At 38.4% G+C, this 22,027-nt stretch overlaps 2 protein-coding genes across 2 annotated transcripts; both read left to right on the forward strand.

Moving 5' to 3' along the window:
- Nucleotides 1-6,505: 6,505 nt before the first annotated feature.
- fpr1 (formyl peptide receptor 1) lies at nucleotides 6,506-9,883 on the forward strand. The gene is made up of 2 exons (XM_071926990.2): nucleotides 6,506-6,557; nucleotides 7,638-9,883. Exon 2 carries the CDS (start codon nucleotides 7,649-7,651, stop codon nucleotides 8,747-8,749), a length of 1,101 nt encoding a protein of 366 aa, XP_071783091.2. The 5' UTR covers nucleotides 6,506-6,557; nucleotides 7,638-7,648; the 3' UTR covers nucleotides 8,750-9,883.
- Nucleotides 9,884-19,048: 9,165 nt separating this feature from the next.
- Nucleotides 19,049-21,660, forward strand: LOC139933021 (chemerin-like receptor 1). Its single transcript, XM_071927003.2, has 2 exons — nucleotides 19,049-19,080; nucleotides 20,166-21,660. The coding sequence occupies exon 2, from the start codon at nucleotides 20,177-20,179 to the stop codon at nucleotides 21,269-21,271; it is 1,095 nt and encodes a 364-aa protein (XP_071783104.2). The 5' UTR covers nucleotides 19,049-19,080; nucleotides 20,166-20,176; the 3' UTR covers nucleotides 21,272-21,660.
- The last annotated feature ends 367 nt before the right edge of the window (nucleotides 21,661-22,027 follow it).

Raw genomic sequence — 22,027 nt, forward strand, 5'->3', positions numbered from 1 at the left:
CTGTTTTGAAATACTACCTGGTCAAAGGTTATGTGCATGTAAATTATTTAGCTTGTCAAATAAAAATCTCTTTTTTTTTTTTCACTTTCTGGTACAGGTATTTATTAAAAAAATAAGCACTCTTACTGTTTTGAAATTACACCACTGCATATCTTTGCTGAGTCAATGTTCTAGGAATCAAGAGGTTCTAAGAGGTATAGACTCCACCGTTACTCATGTATGAGTCTAGGTGTTTATCAGCACCAGACAGGAAAACATTTAAATGTGAGGGTACATTTAACCGAGCCCTATGATTATACACTTAAGGCTAAAATATAACGCATTCCCATCCAGCACAGGCAAGTTCTCCCCTCCTCATTACTGTGTGACATATACAGTGTCTGACTTGTCTAGAAAATGCCTCCTTCATTCCTACTCATGTATTATTGCTTCTGTTATGTGATAACAAATAAGTGTATGTAGTACAGTAACTTGGCACATTCTGCTGCAAAACATACTCTAAATAAAGATGAAAACATATTGTGTTGCGTACCCAATCAAACAAAGATACAATCAGCAGTTTTATAATTCAGCTCTGTTTTTTTTATTTGTTTCCTTGTTCTGTTTGCATTTCACTAAACTTACTGGGACATTTACAATACAATACAGTAGATTACAGTACCTTTCTGTTAAGGTTAAGGTATGCTACAGCAACTTTCACAGGCATTTCTGAGAGAAAACTAAATTGCCTGTCAAAATAATTAAAATGCATAACAAATAGAAAGGGATTCTGAGCTCATTTCTCAAAGGTGGAAATCTTTACAGTCTTTATGCAACTGACATGTGACACCCAGATGCCTGCTCATTTGCAAGTCTGCAAGACAGCACTCAGGATGTGATCAACCGGCAGAATAAAGAAACAGGAAAAAGAGTTTACTGCCATCTCTTATGCAAACTTAAAATGCCATTGACCTTCAAAAAAGACCAAAGCCACAGCTTAGTTTTCCCTTAAAACACACGTGTCCAAGCATTTGCCAGTTTGCCTTAGTTACAGTATATGGAAAGGACAAGAACTCCCATTTATTTCCCCATCTGGATCTCCCTGTTTAACCAGTTCCTGTTCCCCTGATCCCGTTCCACTGTACCTCAAAATACACTTGGACAGACAGAGAGAGCACTGTGTCATAGATCTGTATGACATATGCTTTGCCAGACTTGTTTGCTGTCAGGCAGAGCCAAGACTGATTATTCATATCCCTTAGGCCTGCCGAGGGGGGACCGGCGTTGTGGTTGAAAGTAGGGACAAATATAAGGAAGTGGTTTAGGTTATTGAGGTTCAGCGTTTCCTTTATGTGTGGTGTATTTCATGGAAAAACCTTAGCTGAGGCATAGAGGGAAGAGCAGTTGGCACCCATTTTGACTTCAAAACAAAATTCCTGACCCCTCCACACCCGTGAGACAAGGGCCCGATTTCCAGTCAGCACCACAGCAAGATCAACAAACCTCTGAGGTTACAGTATACAACGGATTCCCACTATTTGTTTGCTCTCAGTCTTCATGACAGTGAAACCGGAAACTAGAAGTTTTAACACAACGATGTGCCACCATCCTGCTTTGGTCCCCTAAGAAAAAAAAAAGAGTTGTGGATTTAGAAAAGCAGTGAGCTCACAGTGTTTTTCTCAACAGCTACGAAAAATACTGGGTGGATTACAATGTCACTGTGAGCTATGTCATTAGTTTTTCACTGCCCCAAACATAGACACACATTTTAGTTGAGCCTTTCAGGTCATTGCCCCACCCTCTCAACAGCTGTAGTGAATAATAAACCCCCCAACTCCAAGTCCCCCCACCACCCTCTACCACCGAAAAACTAAATTCCCCTTAAACCCCCACTAGTTGTTTTACACACCCAAATTGGTATTTGTGCGGCACACACATAATTACACGTTTGGTTGGTAAATCAAGAACTATGGCAAATCTTGGTCTCTGAAGGCTTCCCTCAAACTACAGGCTTGGGATAGCTATTAATATCCACTCCAGACACAAGCAAAATGCTTTGCTTTTACGTTTTGTTAAAAGAGTGCAGAACAATCAATTCAAAAAAATACATTTTAGCATAGAAATGCAAACTGCCAGATGAATTGCTCAAGGCAATCATAACAAAATAAAACAGAGTAGCCATCATGTCTAGACTTCAGCTAAAACAGGGAGGGAATTCAGTGTTACAAATAGGTTTATGTAACAGTACAGTGTAGTTTTTAAGAGTGATGAAGTTAAAAAGACCCACTTATTCAAAATGTTTCCTGTAGTTACAAAGAATTGTTTTTAGTCCTGGTGTAAAATATCTCCCAGTGGGGAAGTATTCAAATGTTGAATATTTATGTATCCGAGGAAAAGGCAATGATAACAGAGACATGATTCCTCCTACACAGTCAAATAAGGGTGCTGCTCTGAATTCAAGCAGGGGCTGGGTGTGCAACACATGGACACACACACAGACATGGACTCTCTCTCGCTTTGTCTCTCTCGCACATACACACACCCCCCCCCCCCCACACACACACACACACACACACACACACACACACACACACTAGGGGCTTTACTCTCCTCCCCCTCACATCTGGTCTATTAGGACACAGGAGTTCCTGTGTGGTGTGTACATTAGCTGGGGAGTTTTTGGTCTTTCCATTATGTTCTAGTGTGCAAACCACCCAAACTCTAATTGAAAAGTCTAGTGCTAGACTTTTCAATTAGAGTTTGGGTCAATTTAACACATCTTCAGTGGATTTATACATTTCAAGAATTGAAAAACTTCCACTGCAAAAGGGCTTTTAAATCCAGTTATGAGAAACGAATTAACTATAAACGAACTAATAAACTATATTGATTGAATTGACCCAAATCAGCTGTTTTCAACCTTTGTTGTAAAAATGGTTTAGTTTTTGTTACATCCATGTCAGTCCTGTAATAGTGTTGATTAAATTAAGTTTGCACACCTTGATTTTGTTCCAGCCATATGAACTTAAATATAAAAGAATTACTCAAGCACAATGGTATTCTTGCTTCAACGTCTGTTTTTTTTCCACATATATTGTGAAGAAGTAAGAGTACCAGTGTGCTCGAGTAATTATTTTATATTTAAGTCCTATAATATTAAGATTGTTATTTTTTTGTGATACTCCAAGTCCAACACAAGCCATGTAAAATAGCATAACAAAATGTCCACTAACCATTCATTTTAACAAGTTTGGCCAGCTTTCACCACAATTCCACAAAGCAAGCACCAACCCACTGCCATCTCATGCATCCATGTCTGTGTAGTGTGGGAGTAAAATGAACAGTAAGGTGGAACCAAGTGGGAGGAAATGTGACCAGTCAAATTATGATGAAGAGTTCCCCTCCCCACTGGACTGTATGTGTTAGGGTAGGGCTTGACTTAGGGGACGAGACTGGTTTGTAATCTCCCCAGCCAACACTCACCCACGTCCATCTTGTTCTGATTACTATATTTCCATGTTACTCTCTCTTATACTACACAGGGACCTTGTGCTTCTAGGCTTTGATGCATTTCTGCAGATTGTTTCTCTTGGTGCTATTCAACTGAAATACTGTGCGTTATTTGAAGTGGTAAGTTAGAAGTCTTCTCACAATCCACATATGATATTTACATTGCATCTGCTTTCAGCACGCCAGATTGGATTAACATTCATTTGAACAACACAAACTCCCTAATGCATGAATTTAGTAGGTATGTTGGGAAGTCACAGTGCCTCCAATAACAATATCTTCTGCTTTGGCTAGTGATTTTGTTCAAAACAAATGCAGTTTTGACTATATTATTCACAGTGGGAAAACAGTTATAAATTGACACTTCCAATTATTTACCTTGTCTAGATCCAGGTTTACTTCAAGGTCTCAGTTTAGAGTACAATTTCAATTTTAGGGACTCGATGAGAACTTGATTGGGAAATAAGAAGTACAAAAAATACCATTGCTACAGGATTGTACCATATATTGTATCTATATTTCAAAAGGCAATAGCTGGGGATTACTAGCACAAATTTTAAGTTTAGCTTTGGGGTAGGCATTTGAATTTACTATCTTTTAAAAGTTTTAGCTGGGCCTAAATCCTCACTCAATCAAAAGTTTTTTGTAATTAATAGACAATGGTTACCTCCTTTAAAGATTATTATGTGTTCATGCAAGAACTATAATAAAAAACACTTTCTCAATACATTTTTGGAAGCTACATGGTTGTTTGCGAGTCTATTCTGCAATGACCTCTCATGTTAGAAACTAAAAATGGCACAAAAGTGTCAAGTGTTCAATGAATGCATGGTTCAGTGAATGGTCTAATGGATGAAATTTGCTCCATAGTGAATGAAAATATCCCATCCGATCGACCAAGAACAGATGTTGCTTTTTTACATTAAGGAATTTATGCAAAATGTTTGTGCCAATAAATTACCGAAAGTTACTGTAAAAGCTGAAATCCATATGTGGGGGATTTACTCTTGTGCAAGTGTTTGAATGACAGCCAAGCATCTCAGCAGAGTAGAGAGGAAAGGTTTAATGCTTGATCCGATACACATAACCAGCTCTAATACAAACAACGTAACTTCCCTAACACTTGCAGTTTAGTTATTTCACAATCTATCAACATTTCTGAACTCTGCTGGAGATTTGATGTGCAAGATTGCAAAGGGGATGTTAGATAGATGACAGGAAGACCTGTGCAATGTTAGAACATTCATGTGTACGGGAACGTGATTATCACACAATTTCTTGTAACTCATTTATTTCTTTTCAGTGTATGTCTTAAACTATATTGCTACTACTACTAATACTAATACTAGCACTAATACTAATAATTTGTTGTAACAGGATTTATTTTTACTCCTGATATTAAATGAGGCTGTAATTTTACTTTAGCTTGCAGTGCTGGCTCTACAGAGACACCATAGTTTATGTGTCCAGCTTCAAGTGGACAGTGGCAGCAAGGGAGTAGCCTACCATTTCAGAAAACTGCTTGGCAACCCTAAATTACTGACAGATGCTGTGACTTTCTTGTAATGTGTTGTAGAGTGAAGAGAGGGGACATTAAAAATATGTACATGTCCAGATGTCGATTCAAACAGTCAACACAGAGCAATTACACTTAACCTCAAGCAAGCATGAGCTCAACCCACATAGAGGAAAACATATTACACAGTCTTCAGGGCAGAGTGGTTGGTGGCCTTGAGAAGTAGCTTCTGCACTCAGTCAGGTAGTCATTTCAACAACCCACAACTTCTGCATTTAGTTGGTTGAATACTTGTCTTTGGGGATAGCCCAAAAGACAAAGGCTCTATCATTTGGCTCAACAAAGAAGGCTCAATAGCTTGTATCAGTGTGCATGTGCAGATTAGCAGGGTTCAGTCAGTCTGTCAGTCCAAGGTGGTATACAGTATGTGTGAGTGTGTGTGAGCCCATGCATGTATGTGTTACAGCCAACTTGTGTAAGTTAATGTGGTAAGTGATCGTATCATGTTCATGCTGTAGGCTACTGCATGGCTGATAGACACAAAAACCTCAAATTGAAGCAGGCCAACTTCAAGAAAGTTGAGTTTCAGGAAATGTTGTAAATACTTTCTGTTGAACAGCAGGACATAAACAACCAACGAGCAAGGGTATAGAAAGGAGATTCAATAGCAACAAGGGGGATCGTTTTGGTCCCACCTTGATATGAGCAGTGACACCATGAACATTTTGTGGGAAATGTTTGTAACTGCACTAATAGCAGCCTACACAATAGGCTAACTGTGGGTGCTAACTGATGACTTTCAACACAATCTATTGATTTGTTTTGTTGATATGTTAGATGTATGATAGGTTAAATAAAGGAGAAATAAAATAAATAAAACAAATATGCCTCCACGTGTTGTTACACAGCAGCAATGCATTATGGGGCATCTCAGTATGTCTACACAACATACTCAGAAATTCTTTCCACTGGGCATTTTTTGCTTACAAAAAATCAACATGCTATAGAAGTCAGTGTAAGCTCGTTCGCAAAGTTATTGTTTTGATTCGAAAACTATTACAGAATTCAATGGACGCAGTGTCATTAGAGACAAATGTACGAAGAAAAAAAGAAAAGAAAAAAAAGCTCCAACTTTAAAAATCCTGCATTACATAGGCCTACAACCTGTAACAGGGATGCTTATGTGAAAACCCCATTGATTTCCCCACAGAGCAATCGCTTTAGATCCGGATGTCTATATATGGGCAAGGTTGACAGCCTAAATTACGTCAGACTTGGGAGATTTTAATCATTAAGATATAAGGAATACTACAATACTGGCATTGATAAGTGAGAAGAACTCTTCTGTAATCGTGCATAGGGTACATTAGATGAGTGCTGACACGTCCATTTTTACCCTATTTTTCTCATAGCGGGGAGTGTGCCTTACTGCCTTTCCCCATACAGAAAGGACTAGGCTCTGCACGGACCTATGAGCCGGCTCGTGCACGAGCTTTCTATGACCACTTAGAACGAGGCTGGTTACGCAGACGTCCCTCCGCCAGAGCGAACGGTAGGCTGCCTTTACTGTTCTTATTCTAACATTTAATGTAGCGAATATTAAACATCTGATGTATGCCTAGATAAACATTTTACCCAGGGATGTGGTGAAGGGAAAACCACCTAAACTCAGTTTGTCCAACTTTTTACTTTTGCGGAATACAGTTTAGGCTACCATCTTTTAAGGTTGACTTTAACTTCTATCACAGTAGCCTATACATTATGGTGAGTAGTATCAAACCGATGTAAGATGTCTCTTAAGATATAGTCTCTGAATGAAAAAAGCATGAACTAATGTTTTGTTTTTTGGGTTGTTTTTTTCTACTTTTCTCCTATTTTGGTAGTTGATTCCCAGATGAATCACAGATTGGAAGTCATATTATAGTTAACTCGTTTTTTTTATTAATCGCTACATTGACCTTATCAAAAGTTTAGTTCATCAAATAGGGTTTTTGTTATGTGCGTGTCTCTAATCCGATGGGAGTTTCATCCCACGACAAGTTGTTGTGCTGTCTGCATGTATTAATAAACCTTGCTCATAAGGTTGTAAAGGGAAAATTCAAAAACGTTAAGCAATGCAGAAAAACTTATGAAACTGCATAATCATTTTCACCACAGACTGATTTGATTTTTTTTCTTTTTTACTCTGTGGGTCGAGAAAGTTAATGAGAAAACATATTCTTAAAAATGTCATTTTCATATTTGTCTTTTTGTCTTTTGTCTTTTGACTTTCTGTTGGTGTACAAGATATAAACAACAGAATTACTCGCCTATGAATGTGTCCCCTAATGTGAAATATAGTTACATACCTACTGTGATTGTGAAGAACTGATTTATTTTAAAGGCCTTTTAAGAAATTGACAGTAGTGGAGCTATAACAAATCATTTCAAATATTGAAAACAGTTTTATATAATGCTTGATTAAAAATAATTTCATTCATTTCAATTTCGTAAAACAAGTCTCATTTATTATGAAGGAGTGTTACTGACCTCTAGGAGATGATAATAAAATTGCAGGTAGATCATATTACAAAACAGAGAGAGTTATGATGAGAAACAAAGCAAATATTTATTTTTCATGTTGCTATTCCAGGTCACGAGACAATGATGGAGATTATGGCCACTACTCCTTTCTACCACGAAAATTCAACAGACGAGTATGATGACTACGAGCATGCTGAACTCAGACAGTCTCTCAACATCATGTCTCTCATCGTTTACTGCCTGGCCTTTGTGCTTGGGGTACTGGGAAACGGAGTGGTCATCTGGGTGACAGGATTCAAAATGAAGAAAACAGTTAACACCATTTGGTTCCTCAATCTGGCGGTGGCTGACTTCCTCTTCACAGCGTTCCTGCCCCTGAGTGTGACTTACACAGCTATGGACTTCCACTGGCCCTTCGGCAAATTCATGTGCAAGCTTAACAGCACTGTAAGCTTTCTGAACATGTTTGCCAGCGTCTACATTCTGGTGGTCATCAGTGCGGACAGATGTGTGTCTGTGGTGTGGCCAGTCTGGGCCCAGAACCACCGGAGTGTACGCAAGGCGTCTTGTGTGAGTCTGTGTGTCTGGGTACTGGCTCTGGTTCTCAGCACTCCCTACTTCGTCTTCAGGGACACCGGGGCATCATTTAGCGAAGAGGGCATCATTAACTGCTTCAACAACTTTGCCTTTTCTGATGACTACGAAACGCCGGCCATAGTTCAGCTGCGGCAGTTTCGTCATCGGGCCATGACCATTACCCGCTTCATTCTGGGATTTGTGGTGCCCTTCACTATCATTGTCTCCTGTTATGCTGTGATAATCCATCGTCTTAGGAGGAACCGTTCCCTGGCCAGCCAGTCAAGCCGTCCCTTCAAAATCATCGCTGCTGTCATCACCACGTTTTTCCTCTGCTGGGCTCCCTATCACATCATGGCTCTGATTGAGATGGTGAACCACATGGCTGCCGAGTTCAGTGAAACTTTAGACCATGTCACCACCATTGGCATCCCTATAGCCACCAGCCTGGCCTTTCTCAACAGCTGCCTGAACCCCTTGCTGTATGTATTCATGGGCCAGGATTTCAAGGATAAAGTTCGCAGATCCATCCTGAAGGTGTTGGAGACTGCCTTCCAGGAAGAGGTGTCTCGATCCAACACCTACACAAACTCAGCAGTTATCAGTCGCAGCAAGGAGAAGTCTTTTTCCGATGCTGAGGTGTAGGGGTGTCTATGAGATTGACACAAACAATTGTAAATAGCCAATTACCTTTTTTTTTTTTTTTTTAGCAATTTTTTGTATTGTTTCATACAAGGACCCTTTAAGATATCTGTATGCATTCTCTGAGATTGAAACATTGATTAAATATACTGTACCTCAAACAATATATTACTGTAAGAGTTCTGAAAACAACATTGGAAATTTTCAAGGCTGAGTGGTACACATCCACAAAACACATTTTAGGTTACAGTGTATGAATATCATGCCTGGCACAATAGTACAGTAGTAAGCTAAGTTTAATATAGGCTAAACAATACACATCATCTCTCATCTTGTTTGAATTTGCTTGCAAATACAAAATGGCTTGTATAGTGTCTAATCACTTTGCCTAAAACTTGACATCTGTCTACATTTTTTTTTTTTTTTACTTTATGTAAAAAAATACCAGATCCACTTATAGAAAGAGTTTTGCTGGGCTGCATTACCACACAGACCTTAATGGTGCCCCTTCTCTATAATCAGTGTTGGCTCCAGTTTGTAACAACGCCACTGTTACAAATTACTGATTACTTTCTTAAAATATAATCAGTAATTTTCTGGATTAATCCAACTCAGTAATGCGTCTCTGTTTGTGTCTTTGTCTCCAAATTCTACACAACATGAAGCTAAACAAACAGCTCATTCACAGTTAATTACAGTAACTTTGAAACCTTAAAAACTAACTAACCCTAACCCTAAAACCATTCAAATTGTGCCATAATCTAACAATTTTAATGCCTTATTTCCCTTCAAACACATTGCAGTGATCCAATCACTTACTGAAACAGCTCTAATGTATCTGTGTTTATTTCATAAACCCCAACGGATTACATTTATCAGATTTGTAATCAGATTGTGCTAATCCCATTATACGTATTCCATTATTCCCTCACTCTCAGATATGATCAAACCATTGCCAAAATGTATGACTCTGGTTATGTTGTGTGATATGAGCCTGTCTATATAGTTGTTATTCTACATGTACATGTACAAATACATATATATATATATATATCATGATGATTATTATTATTTTTGTCATTGCTGTTGTTGCCATTGTTGTTATTATTATCATTATTGCTTTTATTAAAATAAGGATTGGACTTGAATGTGTTTCCATTCATAATGCACATCCCATAATCACCACATCATGGCAGAAAAGATTGTGCCAGGAATCTCGATTAAATTCAATTCAATTTAATTTAATGAGTTTTATTGGCATGAAGTACAATTCAATATACATTCCCAAAGCTTTGGTAGTAATCAATAATGATAACACTAATAATAAATAAATAATAAGTAATAAATTCCAATAAAATTAAAAGAAACCAGTAGAATAATGGTAATAATAGTTATAACAATATATGTAAAATAGAGAATAGATTAATGTCAATATTAAGTATAGAAGAGTAGCCTACACCATAGAAAATGAAGTAAAATCTATCAAATAAAAGAAAATGTAGTGGAGTTTGCTGTTGTATAATATGCAAACAGATTTTTTTTTCTTTCCTTTACTCATTGTCTCTCAGGTTGTGGCACTGCATTAACTGCTTCACACACACCCATCAATATTCTCAACTTATTCTGTTCATCTAGTGACAAGAAATAAGGGACTCTGTTGGTGAATTTGTGGAAGTACTGTTCTCTGATCTGTGAGAACTTTTCCCAGTGAAGGAGGAAGTGCATCTTTGTCTCTCTTGCCAAACAGTGACCAAAGATTTGTGTCTCTTTGGGTAGCCATGTCTTCTTGTGTCTTCCTGTCTCTACTGACAATTTGCCAACCGGTGGTCACTGAGTCTGTACTTGGTCAGGATCTGCCTCTGCTTCACGTCTGCCATTTCGTAGTCTCTCTTTAGGGCCATGTAGCATATCATCTCATTTGGGGTTTTAGATTGGTTATTCCAATGGTCAAAACAATTTAATTTAATTTGTTCAGTGGTTTGGTTAATTCCAAATTACGTTTGGTTTCGGTCAAGCGACCTTCGTCAGGTATCTGGGATCGTTAGGTATCTGGGATCCAGACTGGATCCCAGATACCCAACGATCCCAGATACGTTGTGTCATTTATTAAATTCTTGCAAAGTGAAGACAGTGTGCGGGAGTCTACTGATTTATACTTTGTCCTGCACCTCCGATGCACCTGGCGCATACGGTTGTACAAAGATCACCTTTTTGTTTAAGCAGTGCTGCTCTGAAAGTCTATGATGTTTGAGGTTGTAAGGCTGGAGAGTTTCTGGACCAGCTAGCATAGTGAACTCTGTTGGGGGTTCAGCTCCTGGGACTGAAGGACTTTATGTTACAGGGGTTGTTGGGAATTAGATTTTAGATGATATGAACAGGAAGCAGCCAAGTTCGTCTCTACAGGCATTGTTTTGGACTTTTCTCTGGACCCTTAATATCATCCCACAGAATATGCAGTATAGAATCTTGGGTGTTTGTCCCATTTATTAAAATTTTATTAATTTGATGGGCCCCAGGATTCACTTGCATGTAAGGCCATTTGAAAAATTATATGGTCAGATATTTTGCACCAGATTTTGAGGGAAATATCTATACTGAACAAGTTTTTTTTTTCTAATTGAGTGTAAGGTCTTTTATGCCTTCACTGCCAGACCAGAGTTTCCATTAACCCATCTCAAATTGTGCCATAATCTCACTATCTTAATGCTGGATCAATCTTAATCTAACCCTTATTTCCTTTCAAACACATTTCAGTGATCCAATCACTTACTGAAACAGCTCTAATATATCTGTTATACACACACACACACACACACACACACACACACACACACACACCTTCTCTGACCTAACACTTCTCGATTACCAATTGCCATAACTTCATTATAACTGCCATAAATGCCAAGTGTCCAAACATTGGAGCTACTTCCACGCGCTCTCATTACCAGCAGAGGGTGCTGTTCTGCATCTTTAGGTCTATTCCACCACAGGCAGGAAGTGGGTCACTCTGCAGCAGGGATATTATAATCAAAGAGAGTACTACATTCACTGTAAAAAAAATTATTGTAATTTTACAGTAAAATACTGGCAATTAAGTTGCCAACAAAGTACTGTAAAATTACAGTATCCTATTGGCAACTACATTGCCAGTAAATTACTGTAAATTATATGACAGTATCTAACTGTAGATTTGCATGATTACTACTGTAAATAATTCCAGTACCGTCTTGTTAAACTACAATAACTTGTTGGCAACTTTATTGCCAGTAAATTACTGTAAATGTATACCAGTACTTAACTGTAAATATACATGATTAATACTGTAAATAATTCCAGTACCGTCTTGTTAAACTACAATAACTTGTTGGCAACTTTATTGCCAGTAAATTACTGTAAATGTATACCAGTACTTAACTGTAAATATACATGATTATTAATGTAAATAATTCCAGTACCTTCTTGTGAAATCACAATAGCATGTTGGCAACTTCATTGCCAGTAAATTACTGTAAATGATCTGCCAGTACTTAACTGTAAATGTGCATGGTCGTCACTGTGAGACACAAGTAGGCTACTGTGCTGGAAATTAAGAATTTTGCAATATGAACGTGATTATACTGCACATTACTGTAAACCTTACAAAGCTATGCACCAATACAACAAAAGACAGAAAACTGCTCACTGAAGTTCAACATTTAATGAAAAAATATAGTTCTGCATTTACAAGTAGCCGCAAAAGTAGCCGCCCTTTGCCTTGATGGAAAGGCAAAGGCTTTGGAAAGAAATTCATTCACAGGCATCAACGTCACTATTTATATTTCTCTAGGAAACACATTTCAAGCATTTAAGAGTAAATCTTTAGATCAAAATGGCCTTAAAGGATAAGGCTGGTGTTTTTTAATGCATTTCTTACAGTCAACAAATCCTAGCACCGAAAATAGTCCCCGGCGTAATGAAGAATTTGTTCCCATTTGAATTTCATTTGGTATTAACTACAATAGCCTGACTTTTCATGGTAACAGTTAGTGATTTTTAAAATTGAAACTATGTCTTTGTGAGCTGTATTTAAAGGTTTTTAGCTTACAATTGGAGCCAATGACTTCCGGGATGAAAGCTAAAAAGGGAACGTGGGAAGTGGCAAAGTAACGGGAGTAGAGCAAACGCATTGTTGATTTTGTTATTTTCATAGGATTTTTTGACGGTAAGAAATGCATTAAAAAACACCAGCCGTATCCTTTAAGATAATGAAAAACATGAAAAACATGAAACACATGAAAAACAATGATCAGTTTCAACAATGATCAGATTTGATCAGTGTGTCAAAACTTTTGAGTGGTAGTGTAAACTAACAATGCTAATTTGCACTCTCATGACTTGCCAATCCACTCAAAGTCCATCAGTGTGAACACGTTCATGGCCTGCCTCCTCTTGGCCTTGGATCCCTCAGAGGGGTTGATGCCGACAAATCCTCTGTAAAAACAAAATAAATTGTTTGGTGATCGATATTTAGACATAAGAGACAAGGCATTCAATTAAACCTGGCCTGCTTTTCCATTGTCCCATTATGCCAGAATACACAAAATAAACATACTGTACACTATGTATACTATAGACACACTATAAAAATACATACTGTAAGATCTAGGAGGTTAGCAATTATTTAATTTATTTTCAAATTAGTGAATAGATTAGTGAGTATTAGATAGATAGTGAGATAGAATAGAGTGAACCATTCCTTAAAAGGGAACGAATGTGTGTCCAGCAAAACAGCCTGAACTATATGGGGGATCCTCAAATGTGCCAATGCGTAGTAACCAGAGAGACAGAAGAACAATTTTCACTCTGTTCTGGCTCCTCTTTGCATGAGTATCTAGCCTGATCCTGGCAAAGATCCTGCCTAATTGTTTAATATTTATTTATGCAAAACAGATAGAGGGTGTCATTCCTTGACTATTGACTATCATCATGCGGCAAATTCAGGTCAGTCAGTCAGTCAGTCAGTCAGTCAGGTAACACTTAGTGAGGATGTCACTTTGTGAGATGGCCTCTAGAGGGCGTCTTTGACTAAGAGATGGCCTCGCCTATGGGCTAAATGCCACATTCAGTCCCAGGCCATATTGGATCTCACACAGAGCCTATCTACATCTACATCTTCTGCTGTCCTGCAAACCTTAACGGTCGGTCACGTTATTACCTGTGGTATTTAAGTGACGTTGGTGGAATAGGCAATTTAACTGATAAACGTGTCACGCTAGCCGAGTATTGCTCCCGTCATCAGCATCGGGCTTCCAGGGCTTTAACCGGGAATGTTTTTTGACTAGAGACTAGAGACTAGATTAGAGTCTCTTAACAGAGGAAACAAATCTAGGCTATAGCAAGAGGGTCATTGGCCGGAACGCACCGGTACGCCGTTCCGGGAGTGAATTTGACGGCGAAACACGCGTTCCGGTTCTAAAAAAAAACAAAACAGGAGCAGTACAGATGGTTGTACCTGTTTTAGGAGCTTAAACTACTGGCTCGGTTCATTTTATGACCAATTTTGTCCGACTGGGCGGTGTTTGGACCTTCGGGCCAATCACAGTGCTTAAAAACGGAAAACTCCACTCAACCGGGATGCCAGGCCACGTTAAACAAACGCACAATCATGACAAGCACAGACAGTTTAATCTGATCTAATCTAGGGGTGTTGTGAAAATGTCGAAAAAGAAGAAACTAGACATTCTTTCCTATTTTCAACCCAATGTGATAAAGCTTTTTAATTTAAAGGATAACGTTGGTGTTTTTAATGCATTTCTTATCGTCAACAAATCCTATGAAAATAACAAAATCAACAATGCGTTTGCTCTACTCCCGTTACTTTCCCACTTCCCACGTACCGTTTTTAGCGGTCAACCCAAAAGTCATCAGCTCCAATTGTAAGCTAAAAACCTTTAAATACAGCTCACAAAGACATAGTTTCTATTTTAAAAATCGCTAACTGTTACCATGAAAAGTCAGACTGTTGTAGTTATTACCAAATCAAATGGGAACAAATTCTTCATTACGCCGGGGACTATTTTCGGTGCTACGGAACTACTTTCCTGAGATCGAAAGCGTGTTTACAGCCGGCTTATTAAGTTGTTTGAGGAAAAAGTTGGCTGGCCCGGTGCATCGTGATGATGAAATATGTTGCCCAGAGCAACGGCATGGCTCTTTGACGTGTTTTTAATCGTTTTTTAATACAATGGAGTTCTATGGCTGCTGGGAAATGGCTTTATTGGGCATCGGCTACATGGACGAGACTTGTTGGCAAAACAAATTCATTGCTGATTTTGTTATTTTCATAGGATTGGTTGACGGTAAGAAATGCATTAAAAAACACCAGTGTTATCCTGTAACTTGTTTCTATGAAGTAGCACCTTTATGAGCGAAGCTGCTGCTGTATTTCTGCCTCTCCATCATGTTGACGTTCCAAAACAGCCCAATGGACAGAAATCTATCCGTCAATAATTCTGTCCGTTTTCCAACGGATCAGTGTGGCCGCAGATAGTGGAACAACACACGCGCCTTGGGCCTGTACAGGTCTGTACTTGTTTACAATATTTTCACAATTAAAAATTATTTATTGTACCTTTGAATGAATTCCAAGGTGCTGAATGCCTCCTCCGGGAGAGCAGCACAGTTGCACCAGCTGTGGTGTTCTCCCATGGCCCCATCACCACTCGGCCCTTCACCAACAGCAGCCACCTACTTGACTTCATCAGCGTTTCCCCTGAAAACACAAGATAGATACAACAGGAAACCTCACATCAAATAACACACATCATCTACAACACTCTTGCGGTATGGCGCTCAGTATGCCAAGAACTTAAAATTGAAAATAAATGGCACACAGATACTCCAATATTTCATAATCATGACATCTTAGTGGGAGGTCGGCCCATTGTTTTCTATGAATGGAGTAACAGGGGAGTTTTCATCTTGCATGACATCTTGGGACAAGATGGTCTTCTTACTTTTCAAGATCTCCAGTTAAAATTGAACCTCCCCAGTTCCTCCTTTTTTTCTACTTGCAACTATGTACCGCACTGCGTACTTATGGAGTACTAGGGGGGAGTAGTTTGGGATTTCATCCAATCACTAAAATCCTGAAGCAAGTCGCTAAAGGAGTGGTCTCAAACCTTTATAAATTCATCTTAAAACATAAACAATTAGCCCTTTCCTTAAATACTTTGTGGATACGAGATTTATCATCATTTATATTAGATATTAATTGGCAGTTAGTATGGTCAGCCAGAAACACTACCTTATGTTTGACATTGGCTCTTCTCATGTGTTCTCCGTTCTCTTTAGTCTTGCCTCACTAATATTTTGTTTTATTTTTATTTACTTATTTATTTTGTTGTTGTTGTTGCTTTGTTTAATGTATGTATATCTTGAATATTGCATACCATCACCTTGATTAATGCTTGAGGCAAGTAATATATGGTGTATTTTAGAGAAGGTGTAATGTCTATCATATACCAAATAGAAGTGTTCTGATGATCCTTGTTTTATTATATGATATAAATAATTAAAAACAATTGATCACAAAAAAAATCAAATAACACACATACACATCAAACAAACATATCAACACACCATTGCAAACATTTCAAATCCCTACCTTGCAGCCTTGGGGGAGATTGGCAGGGTGTTGGCTTCAATGTCCTCAACTGTGGCAAATGACTGTAACAAAAAGATAAAATAATGAAAATGATTTATCATAATTGAATGCAAATCGGAATAGATGCTTACAACAGAAGGTAGAATATAATTTTGTCATACAGCTTAACTTTTTGATGCAAACATGCTATTTTGTGCAGTGCACATAGATCTGCAATGCTTTCCTACATTTCTCCTCCATTGTTTATCAACTATATGAGCAATTAAATTTGTAATATCCACCTGGTCGGAAAAAACACAGACAGCTGTGCGGGCAAAATGCTGCACGTCAATCAAGCCGTGCCCGAGCACCTGAGCTGGGCGTTCCATTCAAACAACTATTTGCAATCTAGCTTTTTTCCAGACCTCCTGTCAGAGCATAGCGGACTTGAGGGATACCAACGCGAGACTAGGAAGTGAGTGATGACACAACAGTTATACAAATGATATATGAGATACTTACATCAACGTCAATGATGATCCCATCACGCTTCTCTTTGAAATGCGCGAGGAGCAGCAGGATGATGCCCAGGCCCTGGTCGGCTCCCTCATTCTCTCCTATCAGAGAGAGAATCACAATTTGGAGCTGTCGGCAAAAGTCAGATTTCACAGATTTCATGAGCAAACTAGCAAATATTTCTATGATAATTGTGACAAGTAGCCTAGAATTAACTAGAATATTCCAATAAACTGAGATTTGAGGCAGTTTTATAAAATGCAATCTGCAGCAGCCTAAACTATCTGACAGCCTCCCAAGACAGCCTCCGTCTGACAGCTGCCATTGTAACCTAGCGATGAGCCTCGTGACACACACAGAGCATTAGGGTAGCATAGCCTACTGTAAATTTGCGGTCACACAGCTAAAATACAAAACACTACTGGTGTGGAATTCGATGACGATGGATTGACAAAGCAAGACGATTCATTAACTAAAATATAATGATGGATAATAGAGGCTGATTTCCATCAGATTATTTTAAATTAGATTATATTAATATTATCATTGGTGGTTCAGCGCTGCGATCTGACAACAAACCAGCCAACACCACACAGATTTTATGAGCAGACTAGCTAATGTTTCTAGGCTTTCCTTAACCATAATTTATTCAATAAACTGGGATCTGAGACCGATTTATAAAATGCAACCTGCAGCAGCAGCGTAAACTATCCGACAGCCTCTCTCTCTCTGGTGGTCGTTACTGTCTGACAGCTGCCATCGTGACACACATACAGCACTAGGGTAGCCTACTGTAAATTTGCGGTCACACAGCTGAAATACAAAACACTACTGGTTGATGGAGCTCGATGACCATGGGTGAATAGGCCTATGGTCAAGGCTGACACACTAACTATGAATTCGCTATAAGTCAATGCAATAGCAGCTAACTGAACTTGCAATAGGTAGTCTATGTACTCGGTAACACAGCCTAACGCAGCAGTTTGGTCATGCCATTGAGTAATAACCTGAACAGATCGAACAGTTCTAGAGAAACAAAATTCTCAGAAAATTAAATTGTATATTTTTACAGGGATTATGTTAAAACAAAATCTGAATATGCTATTGTAAAACACAAAACAGTCACTTACCGTGAAAGCAGCCCGCGAACATCCACCAAGCAAACTTTTCCAAACGTTAGCAATCCCACAATTCAAGGTGATATGCGTTCAGTGTTGCCAGATTGGATTGTCAGTTTCCAGCCTTTCCAGACCAATGATTGCTCAAAACCAGCCCAATGGCGTAGAAATCCGCCCAAATATTATAGATACAAAAAAAACCTGTAAAATTAATGTGCCGATCGCATGAAATAACTCAAGATCAAAGAATAAAGTCAAATATCCAACATTATGCCACATGCCTTATAGTTCCAATAATATAGAAAATGTTCGCATTTTTAAGCACATCTCTTAATGATTGAAATGTTTTATTTCAATATGGGTTAGTAAGTTCGCTAGTTAGTTTGTTAGGTATAGTTAGGATCCCAATTAGTCGACGCACAGGCGACAGGCTTGTCTTTCACATAAAACATAAGTTACAAAACTAGACAAACAGTAGGCTAGTAACGTTATATAAGGTATTCAACATGCTAGAAGTCCCGCAAGCAGCTGACACAAATTAGGCGCACAGGTGCGCCAGTGTAAGCAAAATTATTGTTTTGACTCGAAAACTGTTACAGAATTCAATGGACGCAGTGTCATTAGAGAGACAAATGTATGAAGGGTGAAAAAAAAAAAAAAAAAAAAGGTCCAAGTTTAAAAAGCCTGCATTAAATACAGTCTGTAAGGGATGCTTATGTGAAAACCCCATTGATTTCCCCACAGAGCAATCGCTTTAGATCCGGAGGTCTATATATGGGAAAGGCAAATCCCTGTTAGAGGGGAACTTTCAACTAAATGATTACAACAATTCTTGTCATAGAAAAACATTGTACAGATTTGCAAATTTTTTTTTTGCTTAATTATTTGTTGTTTTTTTGTGAAAAAATACGTTTTTTTTTAGTCAATGTACTATAGTGTTGTGGATTTGTTGAAATTACGCTTTTATTCTGAAAAAATCGGACGGGAAATTTTATTCCTATTTAAGGTGGCAGCACACAGCCCTTTGAAGACTTAACGGGGCTGGTTCCGCAGACATCCCTCCATCAGAGCGAAAGGTAGGCTGCCTTTATTATTCTTATTCTAACATTTTATGTAGCGAATAATAAAAAATAAAAAATATCTGATGTATGCCTAGATAAACATTTTACCCAGGGATGTGGTGAAGGGAAAACCACCTAAACTCAGTTTGTGCAACTTTTTACTTTTGCGGAATACAGTTTAGGCTACCACCTTTTAAGGTTGACTTTAACTTCTATAACGTACTTCACAGTAGCCTATACATTATGGTGAGTAGTATCAAACCGATAAGATATGTGTAGTCTCTGAATGAAAAAAGCATTAAGTAATGTTGTTGTTGTTTTTTTTTTTATATTTTTCTGAAAATATTTATTTTGTTGTTTCCCCGATGAATCACAGATTGGAACTCATATTATAGTTTACCCATTTTTTTTATTCACCCCTAATGACCTTATCAAAAGTTTAGTTCATCAAATAGGGTTTTTGTTATGTGCGTGTGTCTAACCATGGGAGTTTCATCCCACGACAAGTTGTTGTGCTGTTTGCATGTACTAATAAACCTTACTCATAAGGTTATAAAGGGGAAATGAAAAAACGTTAAGCAATGAGGAAGATCTTATTAAACTGCATACTCATTTTCACCATAGATTAGATTATTTCTTAACCCTGTGTTCCGAGAAAGTTGATGAGAAACCATATTCTTAAAAATGACATTTTCATATTTGTCTTGACTTTCTGTTGGTGTACAAGATATTACTCGCCTATGAATGTGTCTCCGAATGTGAAAAATAGGCTATTGCTCTTGCCAATGTTGCACAATTCATGGTACTGTGACTGTTAAGAACTAATTTATTTTAAAGACCTTTTAAGAAATTGACAGTAGTGAAGCTATAACAAATCATTTCAAATATTGAAAAGTTTGATATAATGCTTGATTCAAAATAATTGAAATTGAAATAATTAAAATAATTTCAATATTTTGTAAAACAGTCTCATTTATTATGAAGGAGTGTTACTGACCTCTAGGAGATGATAATAAAATTGCAGGTAGATCATATTACAAAACAGAGAGAGTTATGATGAGAAACAAAGCAAATATTTATTTTTCATGTTGCTATTCCAGGTCACGAGACAATGATGGAGATTATGGCCACTACTCCTTTCTACCACGAAAATTCAACAGACGAGTATGATGACGACGAGCATGCTGAACTCAAACAGTCTCTCAACATCATGTCTCTCATCGTTTACTGCCTGGCCTTTGTGCTTGGGGTACTGGGAAACGGAGTGGTCATCTGGGTGACAGGATTCAAAATGAAGAAAACGGTTAACACCATTTGGTTCCTCAATCTGGCGGTGGCTGACTTCCTCTTCACAGCGTTCCTGCCCCTGAGTGTGACTTACACGGCTATGGACTTCCACTGGCCCTTCGGCAAATTCATGTGCAAGCTTAACAGCACTGTAAGCTTTCTGAACATGTTTGCCAGCGTCTACATTCTGGTGGTCATCAGTGCGGACAGATGTGTGTCTGTGGTGTGGCCAGTCTGGGCCCAGAACCACCGGAGTGTACGCAAGGCGTCTTGTGTGAGTCTGTGTGTCTGGGTACTGGCTCTGGTTCTCAGCACTCCCTACTTCGTCTTCAGGGACACCGGGGCATCATTTAGCAAAGAGGGCATCATTAACTGCTTCAACAACTTTGCCTTTTCTGATGACTACGAAACGCCGGCCATAGTTCAGCTGCGGCAGTTTCGTCATCGGGCCATGACCATTACCCACTTCATTCTGGGATTTGTGGTGCCCTTCACTATCATTGTCTCCTGTTATGCTGTGATAATCCATCGTCTTAGGAGGAACCGTTCCCTGGCCAGCCAGTCAAGCCGCCCCTTCAAAATCATCGCTGCTGTCATCACCACGTTTTTCCTCTGCTGGGCTCCCTATCACATCATGGCTCTGATTGAGATGGTGAACCACATGGAGCACAGTAAAACTTTAGACCATGTCATCACCATTGGCATCCCTATAGCCACCAGCCTGGCCTTTCTCAACAGCTGCCTGAACCCCTTGCTGTATGTATTCATGGGCCAGGATTTCAAGGATAAAGTTCGCAGATCCATCCTGAAGGTGTTGGAGACTGCCTTCCAGGAAGAGGTGTCTCGATCCAACACCTACACAAACTCAGCAGTTATCAGTCGCAGCAAGGAGAAGTCTTTTTCTGAGGCTGAGGTGTAGGGGTGTCTATGAGATTGACACAAACAATTGTAAATAGCAAATTACCTTCTTTTTTTTTTTTTTATTTGCAATTTTTTGTATTGTTTCATACAAGGACCCTTTAAGATATCTGTATACATTCTCTGAGATTGAAACATTGATTAAATATACTGTACCTCAAACAATATATTACTGTAAGAGTTCTGAAAACAACATTGGAAATTTTCAAGGCTGAGTGGTACACATCCACAAAACACATTTTAGGTTACAGTGTATGAATATCATGCCTGGCACAATAGTACAGTAGTAAGCTAAGTTTAATATAGGCTACACAATACACATCATCTCTCATCTTGTTTGAAGATATCTATCCATTTGCTATGTACTTGCAAATACAAAATGGCTTGTATAGTGTCTAATCACTTTGTCTAAAACTTGACATCTGTCTAAATTTTGATTTAAAAAATAAATAAAAAATACCAGATCCACTTTAAGAGTTTTGCTGGGCTGCATTACCACACAGACCTTAATGGTGCCCCTTCTCTATAATCAGTGTTGGCTCCAGTTTGTAACAACACTGTTACAAATTACTGATTACTTTCTTAAAATATAATCAGTAATGTTCTGCATTAATCCAACTCAGTAATGTGTCTGTGTCTCCAAATTCTACACAACATGAAGCTAACAGCTCATTCACCATTAATTACAGTAACTTTAAAAACTTCAAAACGACCTTATCTAACCCTAAAACCATTAGTTTATCTCAAATTGCCATAA

Source organism: Centroberyx gerrardi, chromosome 12 (assembly GCF_048128805.1).
Source record: "Centroberyx gerrardi isolate f3 chromosome 12, fCenGer3.hap1.cur.20231027, whole genome shotgun sequence".
NCBI lineage: Eukaryota > Metazoa > Chordata > Actinopteri > Beryciformes > Berycidae > Centroberyx > Centroberyx gerrardi.

Coding starts and splice junctions, on each gene's coding strand:
- fpr1 (XM_071926990.2), top strand. CDS start 7,649: ATGATGGAGATTATGGCCACTACTCCTTTCTACCACGAAAATTCAACA.
- LOC139933021 (XM_071927003.2), top strand. CDS start 20,177: ATGATGGAGATTATGGCCACTACTCCTTTCTACCACGAAAATTCAACA.